This window comes from Crinia signifera, chromosome 3 (assembly GCF_055691185.1).
Source record: "Crinia signifera chromosome 3, ASM5569118v1, whole genome shotgun sequence".
NCBI classification, from domain to species: domain Eukaryota; kingdom Metazoa; phylum Chordata; class Amphibia; order Anura; family Myobatrachidae; genus Crinia; species Crinia signifera.
Window position 1 is genome coordinate 106018897 of NC_139219.1, and position 22140 is coordinate 106041036.

General features: G+C 40.3%; 1 protein-coding gene across 1 annotated transcript in view; it reads left to right on the top strand.

Annotated features, from left to right (window-relative positions):
* SNX9 (sorting nexin 9) overlaps positions 1-14525 on the top strand; it is a 148279-nt gene extending 133754 nt beyond the window's left edge. The window contains exons 12-18 of the mRNA XM_083176345.1: positions 4038-4141; positions 6121-6198; positions 6391-6467; positions 7357-7446; positions 12201-12315; positions 12420-12511; positions 13091-14525. Of these exons, the coding sequence (XP_083032471.1) occupies positions 4038-4141; positions 6121-6198; positions 6391-6467; positions 7357-7446; positions 12201-12315; positions 12420-12511; positions 13091-13138 (604 nt within the window). The 3' untranslated portion in view covers positions 13139-14525. The remainder of the gene's footprint in view (positions 1-4037; positions 4142-6120; positions 6199-6390; positions 6468-7356; positions 7447-12200; positions 12316-12419; positions 12512-13090) is intronic.
* Positions 14526-22140: the final 7615 nt, after the last annotated feature.

The window sequence follows — 22140 nt, forward strand, 5'->3', positions numbered from 1 at the left end:
TCTGCCACACACACCCAGAAGCCAGGTACCCGCCTGCATTTGCATGGGGCCGCCCAGTATTTTCCTGGACGCACCCAGGGGGAGGAGTGAGGTTATATACCTCAGGTGGGCGTCCCAAGGGAAAAAGATTGTCCTGTCTAAACTTAGGAAAAGGGGAATAAGTGATGGCTGCCATGGGATCTCTAAAAAGAAATGGATTATCGGTGAGTATAATTTGTTGTTTTCTCTTTTCCCTTGTAAATAACCCCATATTTAGAAGTGGAAAACATGACAAACCTCTAAAACATTTGCAACTGGTAATATTTTTTTTTTCTTCTTGTATATGTAACTCATTCTTTTGGCAATGCCATACCCATGGTATATTACTATTATTTAAAGCAAATGCCATACTCCTCTATGCAGTGTTTCTTTTTGTCCATGTTATTGTAGTAACCAGGGTAGAACAGGGGCTGGCATGTTCCCCATAACAGAAATGTGAATCCTTAAACAAACTTTTCTGCTTTGTGAAACCAGTCCCTAAAGTCAAGCTTTTAGGTTTACAACATTTACAGCTTTTCCACTAACCTAAAAATCTCGGGTTTTTGCACATGAACGTGCACCTACCTGGGATATTTGTCAGTGTAAATGCATACAAGATAAAAATCCTGGGTAAAGTGACCCGGGTATCAAGCAGGGTTTTTAGCAGGTACAACCAAGGCAACGAGCTGTGGAGACAGCTCTTACCCAGTTTTTTGACCTGCTGCCTGCTGCTCACCCACTAGTCCCACACCAATCCCTGCTGACCTCTGGTCACCACTGCCCACACCTGCAGATGCTCTCCAGTCCTCTACCCTGCTTTCCCGTGTTTTTCCCTTTGGTAGAAACGGTGTCTACCTTGGAAAAACCCGGGAACACAGTGCAGTGGAAATGAGTGTGGAGGCCCGACAAAATCTCTGGTCAAACATCCTGGGTTTGACCCAGGATTTTGGTTGAAAAGTGGTATAAATGCATCTGGCTGCTGTGGGAAGGATTAAATAGCAAAACTTATACAGACTCTAAGAGAGCACTATATTAAAATGAAACACATTATTTATTACATACATCAGCATAACAAAGTGAATCAATCAATAAAACAGGATGGGGGGGGTAGGAGTGAGTTGCGCTGCTGATTATAAATAATTATACACTAGGTGACTGTATAAAGATGAATGCAGGACACACTGTAGCCTTTTTTATATATAAATCTTTATCTAGAAAAAACACATAAATTTACAACAAACATATACAGTAATAAATATAAAATATAACATATGAATGTAATAAGAGTTGGGATCCCAAAACAGCTAATTTGGCTTGGATATCTTCACAGCAAGATATAATTATGGGCTCAGCAAATGAGATATGGCTTGGAGCTGACGGTATTCTGCAGGTAATGGTTGCAGCAAGAAATATGTTATATAAATAAGTCCGGTTTTATGTAGGACTGGCCAGTCAAGTATACATACGTTATTAGGCAGTCAAATATATTGTATGCTCACCAAAGTAGTAGTTGGTAGGTGCTTAATGCAGGCGGTCCCGATTGATGGAACTAGGGAACCCCTCAGGTGGAAATGACTACTCCTCTCGGCAGCACGCCGGTAAAGCAACCCCGCAGTGTGGGGTGCAAACACCGTTCAATCTGCGGTGGTAAGGAGTGATTTTAGAGGATGATGCGCCGTCCTGCAGTTGACTCTGGTCTCCTCTGTACGATGTAGTTAGGCTGTGCGCAGCTGATGGCCGGCAGCTCAGGATGGAGATGAGCCGCACTTCAGCTGGGGGAGCACAGTCGGCGGTCAGCCCAGGGGAGGAGGGTGGAAGAATGCACGCTCCAATGAAGCCGGAGGTACGGAGCTTGGAGCAGCTTGAAGCGGCTAAGTGCCGTTGATGTATGCACAGGATTTGTGCTGCTGGCTGGGAACATGCGAGTCGGCTAATTGCCGGTGATGTTGTACGGCTAGCGCTGCCTCCGTGAAGCTCTGCTGCGATGTAGCTGGTTGGATCACCTTCTCAGGTACAGGGTAGTAACGTGTCAACGCGTTTCGTCCCCTGTTGTATGCTGGGAACTTTTTCAAGACGTCTTGAAAAAGTTCCCAGCATACAACAGGGGACGAAACGCGTTGACACGTTACTACCCTGTACCTGAGAAGGTGATCCAACCAGCTACATCGCAGCAGAGCTTCACGGAGGCAGCGCTAGCCGTACAACATCACCGGCAATTAGCCGACTCGCATGTTCCCAGCCAGCAGCACAAATCCTGTGCATACATCAACGGCACTTAGCCGCTTCAAGCTGCTCCAAGCTCCGTACCTCCGGCTTCATTGGAGCGTGCATTCTTCCACCCTCCTCCCCTGGGCTGACCGCCGACTGTGCTCCCCCAGCTGAAGTGCGGCTCATCTCCATCCTGAGCTGCCGGCCATCAGCTGCGCACAGCCTAACTACATCGTACGGAGGAGACCAGAGTCAACTGCAGGACGGCGCATCATCCTCTAAAATCACTCCTTACCACCGCAGATTGAACGGTGTTTGCACCCCACACTGCGGGGTTGCTTTACCGGCGTGCTGCCGAGAGGAGTAGTCATTTCCACCTGAGGGGTTCCCTAGTTCCATCAATCGGGACCGCCTGCATTAAGCACCTACCAACTACTACTTTGGTGAGCATACAATATATTTGACTGCCTAATAACGTATGTATACTTGACTGGCCAGTCCTACATAAAACCGAACTTACTTATATAACATATTTCTTGCTGCAACCATTACCTGCAGAATACCGTCAGCTCCAAGCCATATCTCATTTGCTGAGCCCATAATTATATCTTGCTGTGAAGATATCCAAGCCAAATTAGCTGTTTTGGGATCCCAACTCTTATTACATTCATATGTTATATTTTATATTTATTACTGTATATGTTTGTTGTAAATGTATGTGTTTTTTCTAGATAAAGATTTATATATAAAAAAGGCTACAGTGTGTCCTGCATTCATCTTTATATAGTCACCTAGTGTATAATTATTTATAATCAGCAGCGCAACTCACTCCTACCCCCCCCCCCCCCCCCCCCCATCCATTTCTTCTCTTTCTGTGCGCCTGACGGGCTCACGGGAGTGTATGCTGCAGCTGTAGGATTTCCTTATGCACCATTTTTTGATCTATCTAAACTAATATTGCTGGAATTGCCGAGCGCCAGGAAGTGTGTACATAGGTACCTCTTCTAGGGCCACTCTATTTCACACAACACCCCCCATTTTCAATCAATAAAACAGAATAAAAAGTGCACAGGGACCCACTGATTGGACCAAAGCTTGGCCCACCCACCACTGACGATTCCCATGGTTAACATGCAAGGTGATGTGTAAAGAAAACGATAATGTTCACATCCGTGTAATTGATGGTAATAAACACTCTATAGCTGCAGTCTAAGGGGTTATAAATCCCACAATTAGAGGTTTGTGCCATGGATGGCTATTAGGTGGTTCTTAAAAATATCTAGTGCAACAGTGTGGTAATGAGCCTAGTCCGTCTCTGGCCAGCTGGCCAGTGTCTCTATAGCAGCAGAAATCACACTCGCCACAGCACTTCCAAGAGTTACTCAGCTTATGAGGCGAGCCGTTGGTAGCGGGTCTGGTGTCTCTTCGGTGTTGTAATTCCTCATGGAGGGAGGTCGCTTTGAGGTTTAAGGAGAATTCAATTATGGCAGTTAGATAAGGAAGCCAAGGGTTTGGATTCTCATGGGCAGCAATGGATTAATCAGTTAACTAGCGTCTCCTCTGTATTTTCATAGCAGTTTCATCAGAAAAACTGTTTCTCTCAAACATGTTTCCGCATGCTAATTACTTTATTTTAATGCATACGCTGTTGTGGTATACTGACACTAAACATTTCTACAATTACACTTGGCAACACAAAACCGTATTTTCCGAATTAAAAAAATTAGAACTTGTTTGAAGGTGTTTTAGAATAAAATATGAGGCTACCATACCATGGGGGATTATAACCAAAGTATGTTTTTCTTATGCAGAGAACAGAAGTGTGAAGCTGTCAGCAGGTTCACTAAATCGATGGACGATGGAGTGAAGGATTTGCTCAATGTGGGCCAGGAGCACTGGAAACGATGCACAGGACGTATGTTGACCACAATCAATAGTCTAAAAACATTTGCACACATGTATTTGAGTTCTAAAAGACTGCTTCCTAAACCCAGGACTTCAGGACTAATTGTTATAGAAATAGCATAATCCAGAGGTTCCCAAACTTTTTTGAATCACGGCACCCTAGAGTATCAGAATATTTTTCAGGGCACCTCTAGGCCAAAGTTTGTTACCAAGAATAAAAAAAAAAAAATTAAATGAAATAAGTTGTGGGTAAATTTCATCCTTAGGTCCAGTTATGTGGTGGGGAACATGATTCACTTCTGTTTCCCCATGTATTTTATAATTGGAAGCCACAAGCACTGATTTTGCCTGTTTCATTGGCCATAAATAATTTGAATTGGTTCTGAACCACCAACCTGAGGCACCCCTGCAAGTGCTCCGAGGCACCCCAGGGAGCCTAGGCGCACAGTTTGGGAACCACTGGCATAATCTATTCGTTTTTGTGGTACTAGTGTACTTTTTACGGCGCCAGCATGCCGCCATGCGTCTGAGTCCCCTTGCGGGGCTCACCCACGCTGCGGGCGCCATGAAACTACACAAGTACCATTTTTTGTTTTCTATTTAGTATTTATTTATTTACTTAACCCTGTGAGTGCCAAGGGAATTTGTCAAAATAGGTGTAAAAATGCCAAGCAAACATTTTTATTCATCATAATGACCTGTAATGTTGACCTTTTTATATAGAAACGTTTTTTATTTTAATTTATATAACAAATGTAAGCGACGCTGGCATTTTGATATTTTACGCATCTCAAAGAGATGTTGGCACTCAAAGGGTTAAGTAAAATAAACATATATTTAAATTCTGCTGCAATATTGCAAATTGCCTTACAGATTGCACTCAGGCTGGGTATACACTATACTTTTGTTGGTAAGCTGCTCAATCAGAGGTGTGTCATTCAGGTGCCAAAAGGGAGGAGCAATTCTGTCTAGGAAAAAATATTTGGTATCCCAATTGCACACTGAGTGAAACATAACTACATAATAATCAGATAACTCAGAGATTTTGGTTGCGTATATCTGCAGATATAGGGCTAAGCTGCCCTGGAGTACTCCGACTGTGTCGGCATGTTGGGGGCCCACACCAGACCCATACCCAGTATTAGGGACCCCCAGTGACAGAGATGCCTTGACGTACGGCCTGGGGGCTTAGCCCTATATCTTCAGATATATGCAACCAAAATCTCTGTGTTATCTGATTATTATGTAGTTATGTTTCACTCAGTGTGCAATTGGGATACCAAATTTTTTTTCCTGGGTATACACTATGTTTGTACAGCTGATGAACAATATATCGCAAGTGCATCAAAAGTGTACAAACAGTGGGGTAAATTTACTAAGATGGAAGTTCTATTGAAGATTGGATGTTGCCCATAGCAACCAATCAGATTATATCTAATATCTTCTAGAAGGTGCTTAATAAATAAGACGTACAATCTAATTGGTTGCTATGGACAGTATGCCATCTTCAATAGAACTCCCATTTTAGTAAATTTACCCCAGTATGTTTGTGAATGACGTAGTTAACAGATTTAATATGTCAGTCCTGTAGCATGGCCGATGCCGATATATCATGCAGATGTGATAGCACAGGAACCACCGAAAATGACTTCACCTCCAGGTCGGCAAATTTTAAATACAGTACCTATCCAGTTGTGATGTCTGCCCAACATTAATCCACTGCGTCATATGTTCTAGTATGGCAGCTTCGGCTTTTATGCTGCGATGTACTGTTAATATTATGACATACAGCAGTCAAGTATTGCTGATTAAAATGTCAAAATTGAACACTTTTCATTAAAGAAAATGTAAGTTATACAGTACTGCAGTAGCATCAGTTTCCATACTAATTTGCCATATGACAGGATATAACAGGATGCAAAATCTTGTGGCCTGTTACAGTTACAGTAAAAAGCATGATTAAATTGTTACTCTGTCTCTTCCTAATAGCATTACCCAAGGAATATCAGAAGATTGGAAAAGCTTTACAGAATTTGTCCCAAGTTTTCGGCACCAGTGGCTATCTAGGTATGTCCTATGTTATTTGTTTGCGGGCCATATGCAGTGGATCTGTGTTTGCAAGTGTCACATATACAGTATATTGTTTAATACATCTCTGTCTACTTGTCATAGAGCTTATTGAAAATGCATATACAGTAGCAGGGAAATGTTTCTTGGTAAGGCTTCAGAATTTTAATTGTTAAATCTGCCGCTCCACAGGTGAAACTGATTTAAACAGCGCTATCACAGAAGCGGGGAAGACCTATGAAGCAATAGCCAACCTGGTGGAAGAACAGGTAAAGCTAGACACGTAAGATCATGAACTGATCTAAAAGGAACTTCTAATTTGGTTGCTGAGCTGGTAAAACCACTACTGATGTCAGGACCTTTGTATTTGACACTTTGTAATATCTGCCAATATTCATATATAGCAACATATCTTATATGGTTAAGTTTATTAACATTCATACACTTTTCATTTGAATTTAATATGCAATGGTATGTTTATAAATATTAAACCTGCAATTTACCAAATAGTGGGCTCAGAGTTAAATATCTGCATTGTACTAATTGCATTAAATAAAATGTTTCTTTTAAAAAGGCTGCAATCATGATGTCCTATTGTCCTGTTTAAAAGATAACAAATAAAGGATTTGATGCAGTAGAGTGGAACAGTGGAGCTATCATTAGTTCTCATGTTATAGAATGTACTTGACAAATGTTACCTGAAAGCCGATTGGTTGTTATGAGCAACTTCTGCACTCCTTAATAAATCAACCCTAAAACTCTTTCCAGTAATATTTGTATGACCGTGAAACCACCAGCTGATTATGAAGGGTAGAAAACCTCCAGCCTTTAGGTGCACCATTTTGCTTACATTTCTAGAGAAGATATACTAAACATTTCATATTTACATTGTATTTACCAAAATTAATTAGATACTGTATGAATACAACTGAATCATGCAGAGGTTTATAAACGTGGTCCTCAAGGCACCCTAAATGTCTATGTTTTAGAATATCCATGCTTGTACACAGGTGACTTAATTAGTGTCTAAGTTAATTTGATTTGACAATCTCTGCTGACCCATGGATATTCTTAAAACCTGGAATGTTACGTTCCCTTGAGGACCACGTTTGGGAACCTCTGGAATAATGTATCTGTGTTTTTGTTGCTTTTTTTCAGCCGAAGAAAGATCTGCATTTCCTGATGGAAACCAATACAGAGTACAAAGGTTTCCTGAGCTGCTTTCCAGATATTATCTCTGCCCACAAGGTGCTTTAGGACATTTTTTTTCATTACATACTGTAAACCTGAAACATTTCATACATGTGTGTGACTTGGTGGGACTGGAACATGTTTGTACTATTGGACATTCTATGATTATATATTCTAGATTAGTTCCTCATCTTATCTGGGCAGGCAACATAAATCTTGGGGCCCGTTACACATCATTAATTGGGATATCAAGCAATAAACATCTGAAAATGTACATGAATGAGAGCTAAGTATAGTTACATTAATTAACCTGCGGTTATGTCCATTAAAAGTGTTGGAGTAATCTAAGCAGAGCCGATAACTATGACAGAAAAATAGTCACAGACTTGGTTGACCATGAATTCTATATGCTCATCAAACACTTTTTCGCATCACTCTTTTGCATTACAAGATAAAAGTTCTATTTTTTGCTTATTCTATATACAGTGAAATAAATCAAAACTACACAATGGATGAAATACTCCTCTGGTCTGCTAATAAGTCTGTGATGACAAAAAAAAGATAGTGTTATTTGAATCTTTCATTGAAAAGACAATATTGATACAAATGAGTTTACTCACAGGTCTAGTTCTAGTGAAAACAAATAGGAACCACACAGTGTGGAATAATATACAGCAAGACCCAGGGGACACAGAGAACATATAGGGAATAAATGACCTCTGATAAGGTGACTGTAGGCAGTGGCCATATTTAATACTTCTTTTCCTTTTCCATCTTTTCACTTACTGTATTTTTATAATTCACCATTTTATAAAAAATAATAAAAATTATATTTTATTTGTGATCATAATACTCTTAGCGCACCCATACCATTACTTACTTTTTCTTGTATGGGTGTTTCAGGTTTATATCTAAGTAGTGGTCAGCACCTCAAAATGTAATTCAAAGGCATTGTTCCATCTGAATATATACAACTTGGATATAAGAGGGCCATTTGAAGAAGAATTTGAGATTGATGCAGGATTGTTCCGTGTATGTGGTGGTTGACCATGTGCTCATTACTGCTTGTATTTATTCAGCCTCAATCATCATCATTTGTATAGCTCCAGTCTCATCTTCTCCCTGAGTCTCACAGCCCCCTATTCCTCTGGGTCTCTCGGCTTTCCCATTAACTAGTCTCTTGGCTTCTCCATTACCCAGTGTCTCTCAGACTCCCCCTTCCAGTTCACCCTTTTCTCCCAGAATCCTTCTGTCTCTTTGCCACCAGTCCCATGTCTCCCCAGCCAATACTTACTTCCTGATGAATGCATTACTAAATGTGCTGCTCTAGCTTCACAGGTGGCTTGGCTCCTCACACGAGGTCTCCTGTGCAGATCTAGAGCTGGCACCCGCCACAAACATACCAGCATTGCCCCTGCGTGGTGTATGGGCAACACCACCTGCATCTAAAAAAAATGATAGTTACAGGGGTTAGAACAGCATACATTGCCCCTGCATGTATAGCAGCCCCTGTCATTTACTTAATACATGCCCCATCATACATGGAGTAGAAGCAGTATAAGCGCACATAACATGCACTGATAGCATTTCCACATCCCCCATAACTGCACATCCCACTATTAAGAAAAAAAAATTGTGCTATATATGTATGTATGTATGTATGTATGTATGTATGTATGTATGTACAGATAAAGCCATCCTCATCAAGTCCTTTAATAGGATTAAGTGAGCCAGAGCTGTCAGACTTAATTCTATGCTAATCCCCTACTGTATTGTTTTATGTATTGTCTTGCAGCTGAGAACAATATACCTTGGTGAGCCATGGCTATACAGAGAGAGCTAGTTGAAGAAGGCTCCATCTGTATATACTGTGTAAAATGTGTGTGTATTACATTATACACAGACTTATATATGTTATAATGCCCTTATGCAGCCATGCTGCTCCCCATGCAAAGTGCATCACACTTGCCATAGCACAGTTTAAATCCCACCTTCACCAAGTCCACTGGTCCTGGATAAGTGTGCTCCTGGATCACAGCTCTGGCTGCCTTGTGCATCAATGGTGACACTTCAGGTTCTCGTCATCATCTCAGTATCCGGGCAGTGAGACTCGATCAGGATGCCGGTGATTTTAGATCCATGGGGCTGCTGAGGACAGGAGTAGCGCAGAGCACTCCCATAAGTGCAGTGAGCAGGCCGATCTCTGCCCACTGTTTGCAAGTAGGACGCTGCACACGGAACAGCGCAGGGAGATACAGAATCTGGACTCCCAAGATTCCAGAGGGTCTGGGGCCCCTCGAAATATTGGGGCTAATTACAAATGTCCCCTTTCACTGCCCCGTATCTTTTGCTATCCTGATTTTCTTAAATATCAGCACTCATAATAGATTTAGGTATACAAACAGATGACCAGCAAACCGGATGCCAGTGAACAGAATACCAACACAGGTATCCCGATGAAGAGAACCTGAAAAGGGTCCGGTAAGTATACTTACCTTCCCCCTGCATCCCTGCCCAACCCTGCCTCTCCGCCGCCTAAATAAAACTTCAACCAACCTAGCCGCCCTTCTAAGTGCCTAAGCCTCTTTTCCTGCAGTTTAACCATAACCCAGGGGTTCCCAATCTTTATTGTTTCACGGCACCCTAGAGAATCAGAATTTTTTTCACGGCACCCCTAGGTCCCAAAAAAATTAAGTAGATTGGGTTTATATGCAATTCTTAGCGGCAGTTATGTGGTAAAGGGCAGGATTTGCTTCTGTTTGTACACATTTTATGATTGGCAGCCACCAGCACTGGTTTTGCTCATAAATAATTGACCATTAATAATTTGAGTTGGTCCTGGACCACCAACCCGCGGCACCCCTGCATGTGTCCCGAGGCACCCCAGGGAGCCGCGGCACACAGTTTGGGAACCACTGCCATAACCCCTGCCCCGCCCAACATTAAAATTTCCCCAGTGCCTTAACCTAACTTTCTCCACCCCCACCAGGCCTTACAATCAGGATTTTGTTGTATGCATCTTCTTTAATGTCTGCATTTGGGCGCCATCTTCTGGACGCTAGATGGTTTGCTGTTGTCAGTAGTCTGACTTAATGACATCCCAAGCGCCGGAATACTAACTGTGTCCCAATATTTAGAATATAGGATATTGTATTAATATAAAATATAATTGCGTAGTTATCCAACTTCCTCCCTGTTTTCTGGATACCAGACCAAAAGGCAACTTCAACTGTCAAGACCTATAGTTGGTTGGATATTAGCGCGTTCCCCATATTTTGTCTCCGGGTAATGTGAGGCATTTGACTTGATGTATCATACTGTAGGTTGATTATATTTATATGTCCCTATTAAACCATTTATCCCCAAGCCAGAATAGTGTATATACTTATCCCTGAAATGTTTTGTGTGTGTATTGTCCATGCTGCAATACATTTGCAGGTCAAAATTTACATTTGTTATCCCTCTCTGTCATTAGTTCTCTATAACTCTTCCCACAGTACCATAACTCTCTATAGTTTTAATCCCTACTACATACCATATGTATAAAATAAATAAATGGCAGCTGTACAGCTCTGGGGTCCTGGATCGTATACTGGAGGCATGTGTGACCTTTCTACCAATCCAGTCCTGGATGTATGACAAGAGCTGTAGGATTAATAATGATTTGGGCTGCAAACCTTTAAAATGATGATGTTCTGTTTTGTTGTTCTGTATTAGTGAACCACCTGTTTGTTGAACCTATTTAGTTTGATAGGAATATACAAATTTTAAATATTACATTAACTGTGTACTGTACATCTATAAATCTGTAACACTCATTTGACTCTAATGAAGATCATATATAAATCCAATTTTCTTGTGAGTGTCTACATCACTTTTAGATTATTAAAGAAACATTTTAAGGTTTCACCATTTTTAGGCTATGAAAATCCAATTTTTTTCTGCTTTTATTTTTTCCTTTTTCTTTAACCACTTGCCTGGCATGGTTATTTGTGATATTGCCATAGCTAGGAGAACGTTACCTGTCTTGGTCTTATCACATACAACGGTGCTGCTCAGCTGTGAGCCCCTATGTAAGGAAGAAATCCATTCTGCAGAATAGTAGAACGGATTTCCTCCTACTGCAGCACCCCCTTGAGCGAGACCGCAGTTTCTGCCTGGCAACATCACTCCTGAAATTGGATCCCTTACATGTTTTGCGAGCACATGCTCCAGAACTTAATGTGCTGGGAGGGAACCGCTGTTCCTTCCCCAGCACAAATGGGATACGGTCATTTGGTCTACAGCATGTTGGTCGACAATTATTGGGTTGACATGGTTCTGGGTCGACATGGGTTTAGGTCGACAGGTCATTAGGTCCACACAAGCGTTAGGTTGACAGTGTCTAGGTCGACAGTGAAAAGGTCGACATGGGGTTTTATGAGCCGACAGGCGGAATTTCATGCCCTACCATCCACTAGGGCGTGGTGGGAGAATAAAATAGTGTGCCAAGCGCAGAGAGGCACCATGCCCGAAGCATTGCGAGCGAAGTGAGCATATGTGGTGCACTGGAAACTGTGTCCATGTCGACTGTGTCGTCATTCGGGTCAAAAACCAGTGAAAACCCCCATATTGACATTTTAATATTATTATCTTTTGGGCCAGATTTAGCAAACCTTAAGAGGACAGGTATATATATTGCCAATTACAACCATGCAGCTTCTAGATTTCATTTTATAGAGTGTACTTGAGAAATCATATCAAGAAACTGATTGGTTTATTCTCTATAAAGTATATTTATATTCACTATTCCATTGTGTTTTTCTTTGCAGGCAGCGATTGATAAAGTTAAAGAAAGTGATAAATTGGTGGCTACCAGTAAAATTACACAACAGGAAAAGTCAAACATGGTGAAGCGAGTAAGCACAATGTCGTTTGCACTTCAAGGTAAAGTGAAAGTTTACATTATGATAAATCTCCTATACATTACAATACAAAATTAATTTAATTTCTCAAAAGCGTATTTTCTCAATTTTTTTGTTTGTCCGCAGCTGAAATGAATCACTTTCACTCCAATCGAATTTATGATTATAACAGCGTCATTCGTCTGTACCTGGAACAGCAGATACAGTTTTATGAAACCGTAAGATTTTTAGTCACTCTTCTGCTGTTATTCTACATGAAATATATTTCAGTACCCTTATCTACTTAACTGACTGATATTCTTCCCCCCCACACACACACACACACACACACACACACCAAAAAAAGTGTCTTGTTGTATGATTAAATTAGATCACCTCTTTAATTTAGAGATAACAGTGTATGGGGCCTCAAAATTTCTGGTCCCGGCCCTGGGGAGATGTGGTGAAGAGAATAAAAGGTTAAGAGGAAGAGTATATTGTTATAAGATTTATGATATGTGCTGGTATTAAAGGCTTTGTAGGGAAGGGTGAGTAATTTGACCTGTATCTGACAGGACACAGAACCAGAGTGGTAGGAGATAAAGATTAGAGTTCTACTTTGGCCGAGTTGCAGAAGTGGACACCAGATTATAATTTAGCCCAGAGTAAACACTGTGTTATTTGCAGCACAGTTTATACGATCAAACATTTCTTTTGACTCTAAAAACGTAAAGACAGCAATTTATACATGACTAAAACATTTATAAAATTAACACAATGCAATAAGTCTAAATACTTTTTGGTTCTTTTGTTTCCAGATTGCAGAGAAGCTGAAAGAAGCACTTGGCCGTTTCCCTGTAATGTGAGAAATCCAAAGCTTTGATCTGAAGGATAATTGGAAGTGCCTTCCCATGTATGATTAGTGGACATTGCAGAATCGCCTTTTTGAACGTTGCACCCAGAAGGAAAAACAAGGAACTGCACATCTGCAGATGCAGTGTTTACAGTAACGAAGATGTTCAAGTTAAAATGAGTTCTCTTTCCCAGAAAGTCTGCTTTTTCCACTGCACTTAAATATCACAAATTATTAAATGCATGTTCACTTTCATTTAAAGCAGATCATATATAACACCATGCTCTTTCGCTTCTCATCCTGTTTACTGTAAGAGGGCAAAATTGCTGTTGAACTTTCCATGGAATATATAGTGAGAAGAGCCTCCGGTCCCTTACTTGCCAATGGCTATCACAGCTGTCTGTTTGATTGGACCCTCATTATGTCTTTCAGTTTAATCTTCGTTCTGAACTTTAATTTATGGGAGTGAAAAGCGCTAAGTTCGCTAACACTAAGTGCGATTGAAGACAAAACATTTCTTTAAGCACACCAGTTAATGATATCTAGCTGTGCTGAATGAATGAATGAAATCGACATATGATATACAACAACATTGTTATTACCCAGCCTTGTTACAATTGCAATTTTTTTTTCTTATGTTGACTTTAATTAAACTTGGTTGTGTAACTCAGGAAACAAAACTTCTCAAACAAATTTAAAATGGTTCTCTTTTTTAAAATTATTTAAATAATGGAAACTGATGTTTCATCAATATTAACTACTTTCCACCTAGTAGACCTCCGCAGTTTGGTGTATAATGTAGAACACTTGGTGAAATGTAATAGGATGAGTGAATTAGAAAGTGAGAGATTTGGTAAGAAATCTCAGGTTTTTTTGTTTTTTTTAAAGCGGCAATCCTTTACACTGCAAAATCAAACTGGTTTTGCAGTGAAAATAATTGCCGCTTTAGAAAAAACTGGAGATTTCTTACCAAATCTCAAACTGTTTGATACTCTCACCCTATTACATTTCACCAACTGTGTAGAAAAGTACCCATTGTACACTCCATTCCCAATAATAATTCTGCTTGTACTGTCCAAACTTTGCAGGTAAAACCATGATCACTGGGCTGGCAGGGGTTTGTAAGTGGTTGCAGGGAGACCACTGCACCCCAGGAACCTACAGAGACCACTGCAATCCAGGAGCCTACAGTGATCTATCAGTGTCTTGCCTTATTCTTCCATGAAAATTAATATGGGTGATTTTTTTTTTTTAAATAACAATTTTTGTATTAACTGATACAGCTTTCAGAACTAAAATCAAAAGATTGTGCTAAAAAAGATACAGAATGTCAAAAAAGGTATCAAAATTACAACTACAATAAACAAAACTCCTTTTTACTAACACCAGGAGTTGAAATACTTGAAAGTATGGGTGAATTTTTATATGCTCCATCAGTGTGTGCACAGGATCTGAGGGCACGCCGCCGCTGTCACATCTGCACTGTTGATCCCAACAATCAAAAAGCACTGCAAAAAATATATTGAAAATGAATGTGCAACTGGTTGGCATCCTGAAGAGGTCTAAAGATTCCAAATAAATTGAATAAGCAAAGAATGACTTCTGTTCAGAAAAGGCTTTGGAATCTTAAATTAGCCACGGTGCAAATGGTGGACTGTGGTATTAACCACATGTCCATATATTTAGAAATCCACAATGTTTGGCTTCACTCATCGCTCTTTATCAGCAAGGTGATATTCTTGTATAATTTTCTGCCATAAACTGTGTATATATGAATTTTGTTTAACCGTGGAAATACTATGATGTGCCTTTTAACTCTATCTGGCAGTAAATAGGTCTGTCCATTAATACCCACCCACCCTTCTATTTCTTATTTTGCCATAATGTTCTAGATCTAGAATAAATGACAGGTTGAATTTTCTCTGACCATTCTGGTTTTGAAACTGATGCTACCAATGCAATAAGCAATCTATACAAACTGATAATCGCTTCTTAATGTACTGTATATACTTTCTGAATATTAACATATTCAAATAAAGCTCAAATCTACAAGTTGGGCTTGGTTCTGTTGCTCCTTGGTCTAACTTTATCAGTTCTCCTGGATGCATCTTCCTCATGGGCAAGCCAAGAAGTGTAACTCTGTTGGAGAATTATTAAAGAGTTCATTGTCAGACTTTTGTCATGTTGGCCACCAAGATTTTATATGGATTTCTGCTATTGCTATCACTTCTAGGCTGAAGCTAAATTTTATTGTGGAAAAGAAAAGCTCTAAGGTGCCTTACCTATTTGTAGTCACTTATGAAAAATGCTCTGTTCTCTGATGCTAAATACAGTAACTTATATACATATCTTGCAGGTGTGTAGATACATTGGGAAATGTCGTTTTGGGTGGACTTGCTTTCTAATGTAAACTAATTTTATTGATAACTTTGGGGTATTTTATTTCATTGTGCTTTTTTCAATTGGTGTTTTCGTAAATGGATGTAAGCCTCCAATTAAAATAGTCTTTCTTGATATTTTCCTTTTCAACCTGTCTTAGATTTACCATGAGGAAGTAGCTCATGGTTAAGATTTGTTCATCTTTGTTATTGGAAAACAAAGATTTTTTTTTTTAAACCTGTCACTCTATTTATGCTATATGGGTATCTATATTGGTTGACTTGAGCAGCGCTGACCCAGACCAATTTGGTGCCAAAGGCAAGATTTTCGCTGGTGCCACTTAAATGACAGTCAGTCCCACCTTCAAGTATTGTCCTCATACAGTACACTCCACAAATGTATGCCCCCTGTCTACTGACTGCTGTGAGAGATCACATGGTCTCTTGTAGGTTTCACAATCAATTTCTATGCCACATGTGGAGGAAGACACACGTAGGAGCTGCCAACAGAGAACCTTTCCCAATATCACCGCTACAATCAGTTATTTTTTTCTGTAATATGAAAATAGTAGAAAAAGCACTCACTGTAGTGTAACAACTGGGAGGTCATTTGTGCTGGTGACCTCTCCTTTGATAAGAGACGGCGTTGACTGCTGTGCCTGCTGGGTGCACTCCTGTAACAATGGCTCCCTAGGCATACACCTATATGGCTGTGGCCCAGTCCCATCACTGAGAGGACTCCACAGCTTTCACTTTACATGTATAGGTTTACATCATAAAGATAATACAAGAGCAAAAATCTCACTATCTTTTGGGATGGATGGTAAACATTTATTAACAACGTTTATGAGTAAACTGCATTTAGATCACAATTTTATATGGTTTAGTTATTATTGATGTTTATTTCAGAATAGCCTAGTTCACATTTGAACATGTTTAAGATCCAAAACACTAAAGGCCCCCATACACCTGAAAGACATTGCACCCAATCATACAATCTCAATGGATTGTAAAATGGATTGTATGCAGATTGTGTGCACACAATCATACAATCCCGGCCCCGGGAGATTGGAGGATTGGTCCTCTGATCTGACCTGCTGCATGTCAGATCAGTTGGGATTGGGAGCAGATTCTATGTGCTTTTAAGCACATGCAATTTGTCTTTAGATGGCTCATACAACCAGAGTCATGTGACACTCCCTCCCTGACTAGCAGAGAACAGAGGTGCAGCTTCCGGGCAGCCCGTGGCTGTGAAGATGCTGGGAGCTACAGAAGTTTCCAGCGGCAGATGGGCGGGCGGCTGAAGAGAGCAGTGGACGTCCTTTTGCACAATTCTGTCACTACTCTGAAAACAGTTTTCAGAGGATTGCTTCATTAGGGCTATTTAATAATGGCATAACACAGCAGTCGTGAGCAGATTGGTAGTTGCTGGCAACCTGTAAATTAAACAAAAAAAATAGATTTTTGGTACTCCTATCCTTTTGATCCTAGTAGGCCTGCCCCCTATTTAAATGTAGCTTCAGTCATACAGTCATGCATCCAATGAATTGTATGATGGATTTTATGACAGATTGTGAGTACATTGTGTGTCCAAAAACCACCATGGACTGGTGGAAAGGGAAATTGGACACAATCATGATTGTTGACCGGTCTTTATGATGTATGACCACCTTTAATATGCAATACTTTTGGAATGTTAAAGCTTACCTGCAGATGGACTCAGCTAGTCCATAAAGAGATTTGATTTGTATGTATGACATTCACAACCTTATATCTATCAAAAAAAAAAAAAGAGATTATAACAATATATGGAAAAATACCAAGTTATGAGAAAGATAAATAGTAGTTGTCCAAAGCAAACTAATTATTTGCTAGCTGTAATTTCAAACATTGTAAGATAAATGACAAAAGCTGATACGTTGGTTTAGCAACTTCTCCACTTTCTCCCCAAAGGATTGACACATCTTGATATTGATATTGAAAATCAATGAGTACCCAATGCTTTATTACAATCTTTTTTTATATTGGAGGAAACAAAATCTGTTATTAACAAAGTAAATACAAAATCAAATTTTTTTTTTCACTTCACTGTAATCTACATAAAAATAATCCATATGCTAAATTATGCAATAATTTTTTTCTACGATGACCCAATTATCATTGCAATAAAAAGCCTGTTCTATCTGAATATGAATTTAAGGGGAAAATTGGCCCACTGGACCTGTTCCTGGTAGGCCAGTCCTGTTGTCTTTTCCATAGCCGCACTCACTTGCCGCTGCGATTGGAACTCCGCTCCACTCCAGTCATGCAGCTTTGGAGACAGCTTCTGCACATGTGCAGAAGCTCAATGCCAAGTGAATGCATGCACAGCAGAGGGGAATGCTGCTCAGGGTCGGCTCTGTAATGTTGCATAGTAAGTAGCTATGTACAGCACCACACTAAGCAGGGTGCCATTTAAGACCTCCACTGACTAATGATTCCTCAGTCTGCCTCTTGATAGCCATGCCTGAAGTTGTGCAGACATTCAACATTTCTTAATCTATCGTTTCATGTGTATACTGCAAATGTCTCATAGAAGGCATTACCATCCTTGGACAGTGCCGTTGGTAACGGGTTCTTAATGATTGTGAGCAGCAGCATATGGTTGGAATTGTACATGGTAACATGCCAACTCAAATTACATTCAATGTAGGTGGTACCAGACTTATCGAGCAGGTCAATGCAAAATTGTTTGTAAGAACAGTAGACCCACCAGAGTGCTTATGTTAACACTACAACTCCAGACAGAGCACCTCATGTGACATCACTAAATGGACCCAACAGGACTGAAACATGTGGCGTGGTGGTAAGTAACCCTTAAAAAAAAAAAATGATGTTCAGGGCAGTAAAATTGTGGAACGCTCTTCCTGGAGAAGTGGTGTCGGCAGAAACAAATTCTTTTAAAATAAGGTTGGACAACAATTGAAATCTGTATATAATTAAATACGATTTGGGGTTTATAAGGGATGAAGCAAATAGATTATGCACTTTAATAACGAAGGTTGAAAAGTCTTTATTCAGCCTTAATTACTATGTAACGGTTCCAGATGTTTTAGGTATGATGCGGGCTCAATGAGGCCATGGGTCCCAGTTGTTAACAAGACACCATGCAGGCTGGTGGCGGTTCCATAAAGGGGGTGTGCTCATGTGGTATGGGTTCGGTCCACTGGTCCGCCTGTACATGTCATTGACCAGTAACCACTAAATGACAGTGTTTGATGACCAATTGCAGCCTTTCATGGAAAATATGTACCCCACAATGATGGAATATTCCAGATTGGATCAAGGACACTTTTGGAGAGTTCCCATGAATGCTTTGGCCACCGCATTCCCCAACAAGAGCCCAATTCAGCATTTATGGGACAGGGTGGATAGGTTCATTAGCATCCAAGATCTTGCACCTACAACTATCAGGGAGCTGTGTGAAGCTATACAAATTTCATGGGTCAAAATTTCCAGTCACTTTTAGAGTTGCTGCACTTGTCGGGCCTACACGAGACTCACCTATGCCACAACCTTTGCACTTCAGTGCGTGTGTGTGTGCGTGTGTGTATATATATATATATACATACATATCTATATCATACTTGCCTACCTGACCCTCTCCATGTGGGAGAAAAATGCTCTGCTCCTGGACTTCTCTGGTAATGTATGATTGCCATCACCTGTGGTGAAACACCTTTACCTAGCTCCCCACAGGTGATGGCAATCATACATTACCAGGGAAGTCCAGAAACAGAGCATTTTCTCCCGCATGGAGTGGGTCAGGTAGGCAAGTATGATATATATATATATATGACATATATATATATGACAATCGTGGGGTGGTCGGCACTCCGCTCCAAAGTGTTTTGTAGATCGTGGGTGCCCTCCTTGGTGCATTAGATGTAGGTAGATGGGGGGGTTGGTGGCACTCACAGGTGCCACCAAACCCCCCATCTACACACATACATACAGCACGTAACCCTTTCATGCACCCCTAGCAGCTCCTTTTTGTGATCACTACCTTCTGTAAAAGTAGGTGGGTGCACGGTGTGTGGTGCGCAATGTTCCCTGCGGCCGAGGGAGGACACACTGCATACCCCGCACCTATTCACAATAATTACTTCTCTGTTGTTTCTGCAGATATCACTGGAAACAAGGAGTAGGCGCCATGTGCATGCACAGTAGAGTGGGATGTCCATTTAGAGGCAGCACTTGGGCACTCCACTCTCTTGGTCTGCCCCTGACAAGTAGAATAGGTATTCTGGAGAACCATGATTTTTCTCCCCCAGGAAAACATTTGTGCATTTTGCAGATAGATATCTTTCCTCTTCAGGAGACATTCTTTAAAAAAATTTACAAAAAAAAAGTATTCAGATTTAGGATTTAAAAAGTGGAGCAATTTGAACCTTCGCAAAACTGTGGCACTGCTGGTGAGGCAGATTTAAAATGTGCAGAAATATTAATAGTTGGGAAGGGTGTGTCTTAAGGAGCCCATACACGCTCCGATTCCCGGCAGTGCGATGTGTGCTTTGAGGTGCGCGCTCCTGCGGCACCTCATCACACAGTACAAAAAGCATGTGCTGCACATCCCACTGGTGGCTCAGCAATAAAGATGCAAATATTATTAACTTTAAAAGAGAATGTAAAATAATGTTAAGCATGATACAGTGACACATTTACACAGGTAGACATTTTCTGCTCCATTAATAAACTGTATAACTATAATATCAAGGGAAGATACAAGTTTAATGATTGGGAAGGTCAGTGTGATGTCTGCATCTTATTTAATCTGTGGGAGGAAATGATGAAAGTTCTCACCACCAGTAAATATTATGAAATGACATTATGACATTGCTCTCAGCCATATGTTTTGTACTCCTCAATGTTATTCTCATATATAAAACTTGTTATTAGTAGTGTTTATATACTGTATATAACATTTACTTGTAGTATTAAAATAAAATAAGAAATGAGCAGTTACATGGAATCCAATGTAAGATGGGTATAGAACACACTTTGAATTACAAGGCTACATTCAGCAGTGGAGAATTATTAGTCCACTGTCTGTATAATGTACGATAATATGCTGTATTTTCTATTGCAGTGAAATCTATCGCTCATATAAACTAGTGCTAATTTTATTTTCATTTACATCAGTTACCCTTGATATGTAATATGCATCTTGGTTTACTTGTCATAAAAGTCCATAAACCGGTATTGTGTTATAAATAAGTTTTACTGCATATAAACGGCCTAATGTAATATTGTCACCATTTGGTGTGTCTTGTGCCAGATAAAGGGCCTTACTTTGGTTCATTCTTTCTGACAAAATCCTTCTTAGATGGGCAAAACCATGTGCACTGCAGGTGGGGCAGATGTAACATGTGCAGAGAGAATTAGATTTGGGTGGGGTTTTACTTCAAAGTGATATCTATATTGCAGTGTAAAAATAAAGCAATCAGTATTTTCCCTGCACAAAAACAAAAATACTCACCCAAATCTAATTCTCTCTGCACATGTTACATCTGCCCCCCCCCCCCCCCCCCCCCCCCTGCAGTGCACATGGTTTTGTCCATCTAAGAAGGATTTTGTCAGAAAGAATGAACCAAAATAAGGCCCAAAGTAACACCGTCTCAGACATTTTAATGTGCAAGTTCATCCGGTAACTTAGTCCATCTAATAGGGTCAGAGTTTTCAGGCACAAATGTTATGCATGCGATTTCTACACACTAAGCATATGAGTTTTTAGACCAACCAGAATGCGGGTTCACAATGTATGTTGCACAGTTTAATAGAAAGTCATTGGCACCCAGCAGTCACATGATTGTACCTCCTACATCCTATATAAAACCCTGATCCACCATTTTGGCCTTTGGTGTAAGAAGGAGACAAGGAAGGAGTGGAGTGATTTTGCTGGTTTGAGAGATTTTGAAGTTTTTTTGGAGTTCACAAATGTCTTGGAGGCTACCTTGGTCCATGCCATAGTGCAGTTGTGCCCACGGTTTTTGGGTGCTCAGGCACACAAGATGCCTGCATCTTGGCAGAATGCGTTATGTAAGTTGGACCTGGATGCAATAAGAAACGTGAGCTTCTACCCGCGGAACTTGAAAAATGTCAAAAAGTACTTTGGGGACGTGCAAAGCAAAGATGCCAAAGGATCACTGCAAGTTCTTTCTGGGATCCCAAAGTTCTTCCTGGGATCCATATAGTTGACACGGACCGCTCAGCATCCCCAAGTCGCCCTGGTGAGTAAACAAGCAAATGTCCCCCTTTTAACTGTACCAGCCTAAATCTGTCCACCTCTTTATGGACAAATTAATGTTAGGCATATCTAATTATATTTTTTTACATTTTTAACTGTTTTGCAAGTAAACAGATTTTTATAATTGATGTAGTCACAAATGTGGGGAAAAAATAGTTTAAAAAGTACAAAAGTAATACATTTAAAAGTGGGGATAAATGTTTTTAAAAACATGTGCCAGTAACCCTGATGAGGTTAAAAGTTTGTGTTTGTTAATCCTGTAAATGTTATCTGTGACTGTGCAATACCCTTGCAGAGTTAAGTTGGGTACGCACTATATTATATAATCTGTGATTTCATGGCCGAACAGTC